The sequence below is a fragment of the Leopardus geoffroyi genome, chromosome B1 (assembly GCF_018350155.1).
Source record: "Leopardus geoffroyi isolate Oge1 chromosome B1, O.geoffroyi_Oge1_pat1.0, whole genome shotgun sequence".
NCBI lineage: Eukaryota > Metazoa > Chordata > Mammalia > Carnivora > Felidae > Leopardus > Leopardus geoffroyi.
Window position 1 is genome coordinate 6,244,727 of NC_059327.1, and position 12,404 is coordinate 6,257,130.

Below are 12,404 nucleotides of genomic sequence, written 5' to 3' on the forward strand. Positions count from 1 at the left end.
GAGGGCTAGTTAGGTTGCCGCAGAGCTCCGAGTTTTCTATGTGCCCTCAGGAGGCGGCTCGTGTGGGCTGGTGGGCCCCAGGCAGGACTTAATTTGGATTTTACTCCAAGATGGGAGTGTCTCGAGCAGAGAAGGAGAAAAGGATCACCTGCCTCCTGTATTCATTATTAGGGCCGTCCTAACAAAGCCTCACAGGCTAGGTAGCTTCTACAGAAATTTGTTAGGTCACACTTCTGGAGGCTGAGGCGTGTGGGCAAGTTGGTAGTGGCATTGGTTCCTACACGGGGCTGTAAGGGGGGATCCGACCCAGGCCGCTCTCCTCTGCACAGAGGGCGTCTTTATCCCAGGTGTTTCTTCGCGTCACATTCCCTCTGTACATGGATCTCAATCCCAACCCCCCCCCCCTTTTTAAAGTTTTTGTTAATGTTTATTTTTGAGAAAGAGAGACACAGAGAGTGCAAGAGGGGGAGGGACAGAGAGAGTCGGAAACATAGCATTTGAAGCAGACTCCGAACTCTGAGCTGTCAGCACAGAGCCCGACACGGGGCTTGAGTCCACGAGCCATGAGAGCATGACGTGAGCCAAAGTCGGATGCTTAACTGACTGAGCCACCAGCTGCCCCTCATTTTCCCCTTCTCATATGGACACCAGTCCTAATGAATTAAGGCCCCCAAAGCACCTCATTTAAACTTGATTACCTCAGGGGCGCCTGGGTGGCGCAGTCGGTTAAGCGTCCGACTTCAGCCAGGTCACGATCTCGCGGTCCGTGAGTTCGAGCCCCGCGTCGGGCTCTGGGCTGATGGCTCAGAGCCTGGAGCCTGTTTCCGATTCTGTGTCTCCCTCTCTCTCTGCCCCTCCCCCGTTCATGCTCTATCTCTCTCTGTCCCAAAAATAAATAAACGTTGAAAAAAAAAATTAAAAAAAAATAAACTTGATTACCTCTGTACCTCTCCAAATGTCATATTCTGAGATTCTGAGGGTTAGGACTGCATCATATGAATTTCAAGGACACAATTCAAATACGATAAATAGGATTGTGAGGGATGAAAGTGTTGGTAGAGAGATAAAATGGAGGCTATTACAGTTGCGTAGCTAAGAAAGTGGCACCTGGGAGGAAGGTGGTCACTGAGAGGTAGAAAGGGAATGGGTTCTGGGTATATTTTGATGCTGAAGCCAAGAGTTTACTGATGGATTGCATGCAGGATGGGGAAGAAGAATCAAGAAGGACTATGAAGAGTTAGCCAGTGATAAATTAAAACTGCAACATACTCAGCTCCTTGCTGCCCCAGGATCTTTGCACTTACTGTTCCCTCAGCCTGAAATACTCTCATCTTAGATCTTCTCATCATTCCAATTTTAATTTAAATGTCTCCTCCTTGGAGAGGCATTTCTGGACCTTATCATGTACAGTGATCACATCACGTTGTCTTAGCTCACTGCTTGCCCTTAGAATTCATTGATACACTATTCTTCATCTCTCACCACGGACCTGGAAGTAACACCTAGACAGGGATCTTACCTGCTTTGGTCAAGGCTGTGTTAGCAGTTCCTACATCGGAGCCTTGCAAACAAGCCTTCACTAACAGATTCAATCGGCGAATGGATAAGGACCTAGTGCCAACAGGTGAGCAACGGATAAATGTGGAGTAACCCGTACGTTTCTAGAGTGGAGGACTGGGCAGACAGCAGAAAAGAGGAGAACCCACATCAACCTGGCTTTCACAGAGATTTGCTTGCTCCTGTAACCACGGGGTTGAGAGTGGGTTTCGTTTGATTCAGTAGCTGGAGGTTTTCATCAAAGACTTGTCTATTTCTCTGCTGGGCGTCAGCAACATCCCCAAACTGACTTTCCTTAACGTGGCAAAGGGACTATGTAGCTGCAGGTGTCCCCCCAGTCAAATCACTAACTGGAAGAGAAAGAGGGGCATCTCTTCTGGCAGCTCCTTTAGCAGAGCGGACAGGATTGTTTTCCACATTCCCCCAGTTGTCTTTGGGTCTCAGAAGCCCTCACGGGTTCATTCCTAAACCAATTTTTGTGGCCACACAAGTGGGGCTACTTTGTAATAGACCAATGGTTCATGAAACCTGTAGACAACACTTAAAAAAAATCAGTTCGGGCACGTGGGTGGCTCAGTCGGTTGAGCGTCTTGACTTCAGCTCAGGTCATGACTCGGGGTTCGTGAGTTGGAGCCCCACATGCAGCTCACTGCTATCAGCACAGAGTTGGCTTTGGATCCTCTGCCCACAGAGTTGGCTTTTGGACCCCCCATCTCCTGCTTGCACGTTCTCTTTCTCTCAAAAAATAAACCATTAAAAAATAAAAATAAATAGATCAGTTATACCTATCGATATTTACCGTATTGGAAATTTAAAACAAGAAACTTAAAAATATCTAGTTCCTTTAAAAACACTTTTAAACCTGTTACATTTTAACGATATTTTCATGAAAAAAGATAGACTTTGAAAAGGAGATTTAGTAAGAACAGTGGCCACAGTTTTACATGGTCTTTCAAGTCTCTTTGATGTCTGGCTTAGTTGCATACACCCGGCTTGTCTCCATTCGCTCTGTTGCCATGGTTTTTTTGGTGGAGGCAAATGAAAAATATCCAGCCTCCACCAGATATGCGATAGGAAAAAGGACGGTTTGTATTGGCCTTTCCAGATAAGAATAGCCACATTATTACAGGAAAACCCAGCAACTGGTAGTTTCTTAGAGGTTACTAGCCACGTGGAGGTCACTATAGGACGTTTTTGTACCCTATAATATTAAAATCCTTTGCTCTCTCTTGCGCTCTGAAAGAACCCTTTACCCATGCAATGGCTTGGACACCAAACACTGGCTTACAAATTATTGGTTCACTGATGCTTGCATATCTTCCAGATAGGGACATAAAATACTGAAAAAGTCACTGGTGATTATCGCAGAATTTTTAAAAGTCTGAAGTATTGGGAACACGACAAACTCATGGGAGCAAACTTGAGCTTCCCAAAATTCTAATTTCATTTGAAAGCTCAAGTTTTATTATCAGCCATATCATCAGTTTTCCTTGAAGTGACACTTGGTTCATTTTTGGGAAAGTATCTTCCAGAATAATCATAGCTTATGTTATTCTTCCGAGTAAAAAAAAAAAAAAAAAAAAAAAAAAAAAGATGTTCCATTAAAAAAAACAAAGTGGCTAGTTCAGTTCGAAAAGGTGTTTTTTTCCCATCCAGAGAACTATTGTACTTTGGCGAAGTCACACGTGCTTCATAAATAACTCTCCATTTACTCACAAACAGTGTTAAAGTGTAAGGATTTAATAAGCTTGGTATTTTTTTTAAATCTTTGTTCACTTTTGAGAGACAGAGACAGAGCATGAGTGGGGGAGGGGCATAGAGAAAGGGGGGACATGGAATCTGAAGCAGGTTCCAGGGCTCTGAGCTGTCAGCACAGAGCCCAACGCAGGGCTCGAACCCACGAACCGTGAGATCACGACCTGAGCCAAAGTCAGACGCTCAAATGACTGAGCCACCCAGGCACCCCAATAAGCTTGGGATTTTTTTTTTTTTTTTGCTTCATCAAGGACATTAAGTGAAATGAGTGTGTTTCTGCTGCGAGTCCGTGGTGATGGGCACCTAGGCACTCGCGTGCTTTGGTACCTTGGCTTGGATGCATGCTAAGGTGCTCTCCCAGGTTCACCTGAAGTCGTCCCTGAAAAGTCAACACAGTGACAAAGGCAAATCAGGATACAGTACCATCATGAAACATTTCACCTGGGGACACCTGGAGGTGTCCTGGGGGAGCTTCAGGGGTTCAAGGTCCACACTTCAGACACCACTTCCTGACACCTGCTAATTTTGGCCCATCCCCAGGGCACAGGTGGGGTCAACTTCCCCCCAAATGGCACCTTCGCTGGGGATTGGATCTGCTCAAAAATCTTCATGTGAAGAGGGGCACAGGGCCATGGACGGACAAACATCCACTAAGAGACAAAGGTAAACAACTAGAAAGTTTTTATAGCTCTAACTTCTAGGTGAGAAGTCAGGACTTGGGACAGCGGCGAAAGAGATTTCCAGATTTCATCTAACATTAAAAGAAGAAAAAGTACTGTGTAAGTCTTTTGGAACAAGGTTGCCTTGTTTTAGTTTTACAAGTAAAAACACAGGATTGCATGGCAGCGGACTAATAGAGACCAAGTGTTGGGCTAACAAGTTTAGGTTGTTCGTGAATAGAAGGTATTCTCGTTGGAGATCTTCTATCCCTTTCTAAGGGCACTACACCCAGATCAGCACCCTCTGTTACCACCTAGGAGGGTCTATTTACAGTATAGCCGATTCGGTTACGGCTTTCATGACACTCCACACCTGAGCTCATGTGGATTCAATTTGGGTGTTCCTCAAGGCCCTCAGTGACACTCCAACATCTCACGGCATTCAGGGTGAATATTCTGTAGTTTGTAGCATAAATATAATTGCTTACTTAACTCTGCTGTCAGATTACTTTGTGGAGATTCTAAGATCTCTTGAGAATCTATACTTAAGGAGGATTGTCTTAGGATCATCCCAGATAAAATCTCCTCTATCTGAATATTATAAACGTATTGTCTTCTATTTTTTCTAGTATGCTTCTGTTTTTAATTTTTTTGTTAACGTTTTTCTGTTTAAATCCCGTCTGGTTTTTCTTTTGGTGTTAGCTGTCATGTTTGTTTACATTTTTCCAAAACACGAACACTAGTATCAACATTTTTTGATTAATTCTTTGTTTCAAAACCCACTTTCAAAAAATTCAAAATACACAGTACATGGGTTTCTCAACTCTTCATTTTGCTCACCTGAACCTTCTATTTCTTCACTAGTAAAATACTATGACTGTATTTTAGAGCGTGTTTTGGTACCTACTGGAGAAATCCACCGTAGCATGTTTCTATTGCTGCTATAGCAAATTACCACAGTAGCTGAAGTAATGTCTTGTCTTGGCGATCAGAAGTCCAAAATTGGGCCTCACTGGATTAAAGTCAAGGTGTCAGCAGGCCTGGTTCCTTCTGGTTTCTGGGAAGGGATCTGTTCTGCAGCCTTCCTCCATCTTCAAAGCCAGCCAACAGGCTGAATCAGCCTGAGCTCCTTGTCTGCCTCCCTCTTTCCCTTTGTAAGGGCCCTGGTGATTACGCGGAACCCACCGGGATAGGTAGCCCAGGACTCTCTCAAGGTTAGCTGATTGGAAATCCTAACTCCAACAGAGTCCCAAATTCTCTTTTGCCATGTGAATTAACTTACTCACAAGTTCAAGTTGGGATCTTTGGATGGCCATCATTCTGTCTGACATTCAGTATTCCTCCTTTAAAAAAATTTCTCGAGTTGTTTTCCTTCATAAGTTTTCGAATGGATTTGCCAAGGTCCCACTATACTGTTTTGCTCCTTCACACCTCCTCTCAAAACAACAACAAAAAATCTAGAGTTTTAGTGAACATATATTAAAGTCAAGGTGTGAGGTTGAGCATTTTATTCATCATAACGATGATAAAAACCCCACTTCCATTTATGTCAGAGGAGCGACTATTACTTCTCTTGCTGTATGTAAAAAATACGGTTTGGTTTTTATAATCGAAAGGTATACCCTATTTGCAGATACATGATACAGTTACATAATGTTACTTTTCTGGATATTTTATTTTTGTGATCCGCTGGCTACTTTTGTGGGGTTTTTTTTCACTCTAAACAAATATCCATGTTCAAATCTAATTTTGTTTTTGTAACCTGTGTTTTTTTAAAAGGCTCCCACACCACCAGCTAAGTTCCACGCCCCACGGGACTGTTTCCATCTGTAGGCGAAATGAAATTCCACCTGGCTACACAAGCCTGAAACTTGGAAGGCATCGTTCACTCCTCCCTTTCTCATTTATCACCACCAGTCAATTAACTCCTGTGGATCACACCTCTTAGCTACCTCTTACAAAAGGTCACCTCTTGGCTTTTTATTTGCCCACGTAATAAGGAAATCCCAGCTCCTCCCCTGCCCCAACACACACCTCACAAGGGTCACAACCTCAGGGCCTTTACCTGTTCTCCATCTTTACCTCTGAAACCCAGCAGAGTGGGTGGGATATACAATTAGCAGTGGCTACGTATTTGTGGAATCAGTATTTCTTTGTAAAAACTTGCAACAATCAAGTCCAGTTGAACTTCATCTGTGCTTGCTTCCATGCCCCAGAGATAATCACGGCTATCAGTAGTTTCTAGACATTTGCATGTAGAAATAGATGGTTTCAGTTTTTACTGAAATGGGATAATAACTGCACATGTTATTCAGCAACTACTTTTCCCACCTAATGTCTTGGAGATCTAGGACAGTTCATTTGGATCTCTTTGTTCCTTTTTATCTACAGCATAGTATTCTACTTGGTCATCTCTGTGAATTCATATAATCATTCTACTATGGACATTCATTTAATTAGATGTGTTGACTCAAAGGGTATCTGTCCAGGTTTACTAGATACTGTCAAATTTCCAACAATGCTGTACCTGAGGAATTAGCTTCTTGTTCTCCATACATGGTCACTAACAAAGTCTAAGACCACACTATTTCTAGCTAGGAGTCTAGCACATCTCCCAACTGCTTCCAATCTACTTTCCACACTGCCTAGAATAACTTTTTTTTTTTTTAATCAAGTCTAATGTCACTTCCCTCTTTAAAACCTTTTAATAGCTTTCCAGATCCTTTAGGATAACGTCTAGAATCCTTTACATCTCCTAAGTTCTGCTGTCATGTGGTTCTTGCCTATCTGTCCTTTCCAGACTCAACCGCTATCATGTCTCCTTCCCTCGCCCACTTTCTCCACCAACAGTTCTCAAACTATTCCACGGGATGACCCTGAGTCTGTAAAGATGTGTTCATGAGTAGTTTTAAAGGAATGTGACTTTCGGATGCTTAATTTTCCTAAAGCTGGTCTATGAAGACTCCTGGAAGGCCAGACCCACCTTGCGTGTCATGATGGCTCCACCCACCTGGCCCACCTCCAATATTACTATATGGTACTACAGGGAGGTGGAAAGGTGTAACTTGAGGATGGCAAAAGACAATTTAAACTTTCTTTTAATGAAGGCATCATTAAGGCACACATTGCCAATAAAACTTTACTTTTATTGACAATAATTACCAGATTTTGTGACACACACTGATTACACTGTATGATGTTAACAAAAGTAAGAGCTCAATCCAGAAGGAATTTTTACTCTTAGATACCTGAGATAAGACTGGCAAAAGACTTTGGGTCTTAAGAAGATATTCCATAAAGTCAAATTCTGTGATAGAAGTGGAATGAAATATGTTTTCAAGGAGAAAAAGAAAGGATCAATATAAAATCCTAATGAGTAAAAATCTCAAGTTTTTAAATAAATGATGATGGATAATAAATCCCCATGGTATTCATAATCCACTCAGACCATTTAAAAGATTTGGGGTGCCTGGGTGGTTCAGTCGGTTAAGCGTCCGACTTCGGCTCAGGTCATGACCTCGCGGTTCCTGAGTTCAAGCCCCGCGTCAGGCTCTGTGCTGACAGCTGGGAGCCTGGAGCCTGCTTCGGATTCTGTGTCTCCCTCTCTCTCTGCCCCTCCCCTACTCATGCTCTGTCTCTCTCTGTCTCAAAAATAAATAAACGTTAAAAGATTTCTGTAATCACTTTAAAATGTTGGGGGCTCCTGGGTGGCCCTGTCAGTTAAAGGTTGGCCTCCTGGTTTGGGTTCAGGTCATGATCTCTCGGTCCGTGAGGACAAGTCCCAAGTCAGGCGGTGTGGTGGCTGCATGGAGCCTGCTTGGGATTCTCATCCTTCCTCTCCCTGTGCCCCTCCCCCACATGAAGGTGCACTCCCTCAAAATAAATGTTAAAAGAAATAAAGTGTAACTCATCGGAACTTATTTTGTAACTAATTAAACCTATGACAAAAACAACTTTAGCTATTAACTGTAAAATGTGTGAGGGAAATACATTTCTTTTAGGGGGCATCCAGACAATTTTTTAAAAGTGTGGCCCATTCCATTGCTCCACACGGGGCTTTTCAGAGCTTGAGGGCACTGCACACTCTTTTGGGGGGGGCAGGAAGGGGCAGAAGGAGAGAATCTTCTTTTTTTTTAAGTTTATTTATTTTTGAGAGAGAGCACACATGTGTACAGAGTGGGGGGACAGAGGATCCCAAGCGGGCTCCGTGCTGACTGCAGAGAGCCTCATGGGAGCCTTGAACCCACCAACCATGGGATCGTGACCTGAGCTGAAGTCGGACGCTTAGCCAAGTGAGCCACTTGGGGCTCAAGTGGGGCCCAAGGGCCCCAGACACTGCACGCTCTTATTTCAGTCCTTCAGGTACAGCGTTCTCACTCGGGAGGCTCCTCCTCTCCAGCTGCAGCCTAGCTAACTCCACTGTTCAGCTTCATCATAAGTGTCACTGTTCGCGAAGGCTTCTTTGTCCCCAGACTAAATAAAATCTCCTTAGTATCTTGCCCTATCCGAATATCCTGTTTGCAAACACCTGGTCCCACATGTAAGCCCTCACTCAACCTCGGCTCCAGGAAGGCCTACACAGAACCGGTCTTTTCACTGTTGTTTGTATCCCAGGGGCAATGTCTGCAGGCTAGGGTAGCTATGCTTCTCTAAAAAAACCGTTTTTCCAGAGTGGTACAAGAGGAAGTCAGATTGCAAGGAATTAAAAAAAAAAATGTACAGGGGCACCTAGGTGGCTGCGTGAGTTGAGCGTCCGGCTTCACTCAGGTCACAATCTCCCCGGTTTGTGAGTTCCGGGCCGGCGAAGGGTTCTGTGCTGACAGCTCGGAGCCTGGAGCCTGCTTTGGATTCTGTGTCGCCTTCTCTCTCTGCCCCTCCCCCAAATAAAAAGAAATGTACAAAGTGAGAAGCAGAAGCAGAGGATGTGGGTTGATTACAGCTTGGGGGAGGAGGGGTTGCTAGTAGCCAAAAGGGAAAGTGAATCTGCCACTGTTAGAAGAGAGAAGAGCACACCGGCCGTCACCAGGTAGGGAGGGGCTGGGTTTCGACACCAACGGGGAAGGAGAGGCTCAGCTCTCAAAAGTCTCCATGCCAAAACACTGCACAGAGCTTTATGACCGGTGACCAACAGTAACTGGGGCGTAATTCACAGAAATAACGCATTTACATACGTCCCACGTAATTACTGACTCCATACACACAGATTGTAATGTGAACGCCGAGACTGTTTTATCTCTTCATACATTTTTCTAATTGTAGGGATGTCTGGTCTCCATCAAAGGAAGCAGGAGAGGCACTGGGTTTGCACATTATCCATGCCCATGACTCTTTCCCTCCAAAAAGAAATCTAGTTCCTCTCACAGTACAAGCCATTACTTTCCATAGAAAGAGAGGGGAAACCCTGCAAAGTCTTCCTTTTGTGGAACGCTTCCTGTTGGCGGTATACTTGTCCAAATACTTGATGCCTTGAGAACTCTCTGCCCACCTGGCTTCCTCTCCTAACATAACCATCTACCAATCATCGTACAGATGATTGTCAATCATGTACAGATAGTCAGAGAAAGGAGCCACTGTCCTGGCCCGGATTCCAATTTTCCATTAAAATGCCTCCCTGCATAAAGGTACCTCACTGGCTTCCAAGAAGAGAAAAACAAAACAAAATTTTATCATTGAAAGCCCTTGGCATTCTTTTGAAGTGCAACTCTCCCCGGAAAGAGTTACATTTTAAACCTTTTGTAGTGAAGCCAAAGGCAGTAGAAGGATCCAGAAGTTCTCCGGATCTGTTTTTACATGAATAAAAATGCCCTGCCTCCGCAGGCTTTTGTGAAGGTCACCCAAGTAGGTCAGTACTTTACATACTCTTTGTGCACAGTCCTGGTACTTTTTAAGTACTACACAAAATGAGGCTCCATACACACACACACACACACACACACACACACACACACACTGGCCCTGGGTTGGGGGGCGGGGGGTGAAGCAAGCGTGAACTGGAAAGGTCTGATCCAAGTGTGGTAGGAACCTCCCGAAGAGGCCGGCCAGCGGTGCGTTAACGTGTAATTATCATCATTATTGTGATGGAAGGAGGAGGCCTGACTCCCCACCACCCCAGCGGAAGGAAGGGAGTCCTGTGCACTTGCTGGGGAGAAGGGGAAGCAGCAGAGAAGGCGGAGGGTGTGGGAGCCGCCCTGAGACTGAAGCCATCTCGCTAAGCCTAGCCGGGGACAGATAACCCGGGGCGGAGCTTTGATGGCGCTAACCGCTCCAGTTCCGTCTTTTTGGCCTTCCCAAACCAAGCTTGACAAATATTTGCTGAAGGCATGAGTCCTCTTGACTGGAGACCGCAGAGTCTGCAACGCATGAGATACACAGCGCGTCATCTGTGCACCCCGAGTAAGGGGACGGACGTCTCGGCTTAACGGGCGCATCCCGGGGACCTAGGGGCCCTCAGAGCATGCGAGCTGCAGGTGGGGCATGCCCTCAAAGCAACCCGGGTCCAGAATCCAACGGAGGGCGCACACGACCGCCCGGGTCCCCTCTCCTGGCCGCACCCACCTTCACCCCACGGGCCTGGCAACCGCCACCTTCCTTCCCGCTTCTGCAGCGAGGCCGAGCTTTGAGGCATGCGCGGCGGCACAGCCTGACGGTCCACGCGTCCGGTCGGCAGAAGCGCTTCAACCGTCAGCGCGCTCGACCAATCACAGCATGTGTTAATTTCACGGAATCCCGCCCCCTGGGGGGGACTATGGCAACCGGAGGCCAGTCAGGCGGCGTGTTGTTGCCGCGGAGCCCCGCCCCCAATAGGGGTACTGGGTGACGGGCGAGGGTCATGGGGTGTAAACGCTTCTGAGCTGCTGAACCTCGGAGGGCCGCCGCATCCCCTTGCCCCGCGGCGGCCATCAGCGCGCGCGGCCCCCGCACTCGGCCGCTCACCCACCGTCCCGCGGCGGCGCGGCCCATGCGGCTGGGGGCGGAGGCCGGCGCGGGCGCGGGCTGGGCGTCTCAGGTGCGGCCGGCGGCCGGGAGAGGTGAGGGGGCGGCGGCGGGGCCCGCCCCGGCCCGGTGATTGGCCGCTGGCCGAGGGCAGCTGGGCGGCCTGGAGGCGCCCCGGGCGGGGAGCGGCCGGCAAAGCCTTCGGCGCGCGGAGCCGGGAAGATGCTGCTGTCCCTGGTGCTCCACATGTACTCGATGCGCTGCGTGCTGCCGGCCGCGGTGCTCCTGGGCACGGCCCCCACCTACGTGCTGGCCTGGGGGGCCTGGCGGCTGCTCTCCGCCTTCCTGCCCTCCCACTTCTACCAGGCGGTGGACGATCGGCTCTACTGCGTCTATCAGAGCATGGTGCTCTTCTTCTTCGAGAACTACACCGGCGTGCAGGTGAGGCTCTGCCCGCGCTCGGCGCCCGTCGGCCGCACCTGCCTCCTCCCGCCTCTCCACCTGGGTTCTCGGCTTGGAACCTTCCAACCGGCGCCCCGCCCCCCACCCAGGGGACTTAGGATCGTTCGGGTCTGCCCGGCAGAGCCGGCGCCAGGAACACGTGCCGTCACCTCGTCCTCCCACCGCGAGGGGAGTCTCACGGTTTTATGTAGGCTTTGGCCCCATGCTTCTTTGCAGATACCCCAAGATCACTAGGATCTTGGAGTGATTGTAGTTCTGTTGTTCGCAGGCTACAAGTGGCACCCCCAGGTTTTGTAACTGTCTTTCTCGGGGGCTTCGCGGAGTCGGTGCAGATGGACGTTTTAAGTAGGGCAAGCAGTTGACAGTTTTTGGCGTTTGGTCTAAGAAGGTTGGTAATGTTTGCGGTCAAAAGTGCGCTGTGAAAAGCCGGAGACCTTGTGTTGAAACGGGTTGGTGTTACTATCTGGACAGCAAGTACAACTTTTTTTTTTTTTCTTTTTTTGCGTTCTTTCCCAGTGTGAATGAAAACTGGACGAGGAAATTAATAATTTGTTACTGTAGAAGCCCTACGGTACTTAAAATTCTAGCCAACTTACACTAGGTTTAAATGTGCGGCTCATTTTTTTCTCTGATGACTTCGCTTCTGTTACTTGGTGGAGATTGGATCTTTAGATTAAAATTTGTGGGGGGGAAATGGATAAGACCCTCTTTGGTTTTATTTCAAGCCTCTTTTACAAAAATAACATCTGCGAGTTTTCCTTTTATTTCCCAGTTGGGACAAAAGAGCTTGATTCTTGGTTATGCCTTATGTCCATCCAGTTCTTCCTCTCCACCCCTCCCTCCCGTGGTCAGGCTTGGGGTGGAGGGAATGCCCTGGTGTGGTTTTGTCTTTTATGCCGTTTCCCCACTCTCCCCCCCAGAGCAGCTGTTTTCACCCCGTTGTCGACCAGCTCCTATTTTCAGTTTGCAGTTGCACTGCTGTGGATCCCTGATGACTGGGAGTTTGCCCCAGTTGGAGGTTGTTTGGGGGAAGGGAAA

The 12,404-nt window shown here is 47.3% G+C and overlaps 1 protein-coding gene and 1 long non-coding RNA gene across 3 annotated transcripts in view; one reads left to right on the forward strand and one right to left on the reverse strand.

Moving 5' to 3' along the window:
* Positions 1 to 3,457: 3,457 nt before the first annotated feature.
* On the reverse strand, positions 3,458 to 10,667 carry LOC123584247. The gene is made up of 3 exons (XR_006705281.1): positions 10,527 to 10,667; positions 6,037 to 6,212; positions 3,458 to 3,691 (listed from the first exon to the last, which is right to left on the reverse strand). It is a non-coding gene; the product is annotated as an uncharacterized LOC123584247 (long non-coding RNA).
* A 131-nt stretch (positions 10,668 to 10,798) lies between these two features.
* AGPAT5 (1-acylglycerol-3-phosphate O-acyltransferase 5) overlaps positions 10,799 to 12,404 on the forward strand; it is a 57,828-nt gene continuing 56,222 nt past the window's right edge. Inside the window, exon 1 of one of the 2 annotated variants that reach the window (XR_006705276.1) lies at positions 10,799 to 11,345. Coding sequence is in view for 1 of the 2 variants with exons in the window: in XM_045451931.1 (XP_045307887.1) it covers positions 11,127 to 11,345 (219 nt within the window). In the remaining variant the exon portion in view is untranslated. The remainder of the gene's footprint in view (positions 11,346 to 12,404) is intronic. The other variant, XM_045451931.1, reaches the window with a different exon arrangement.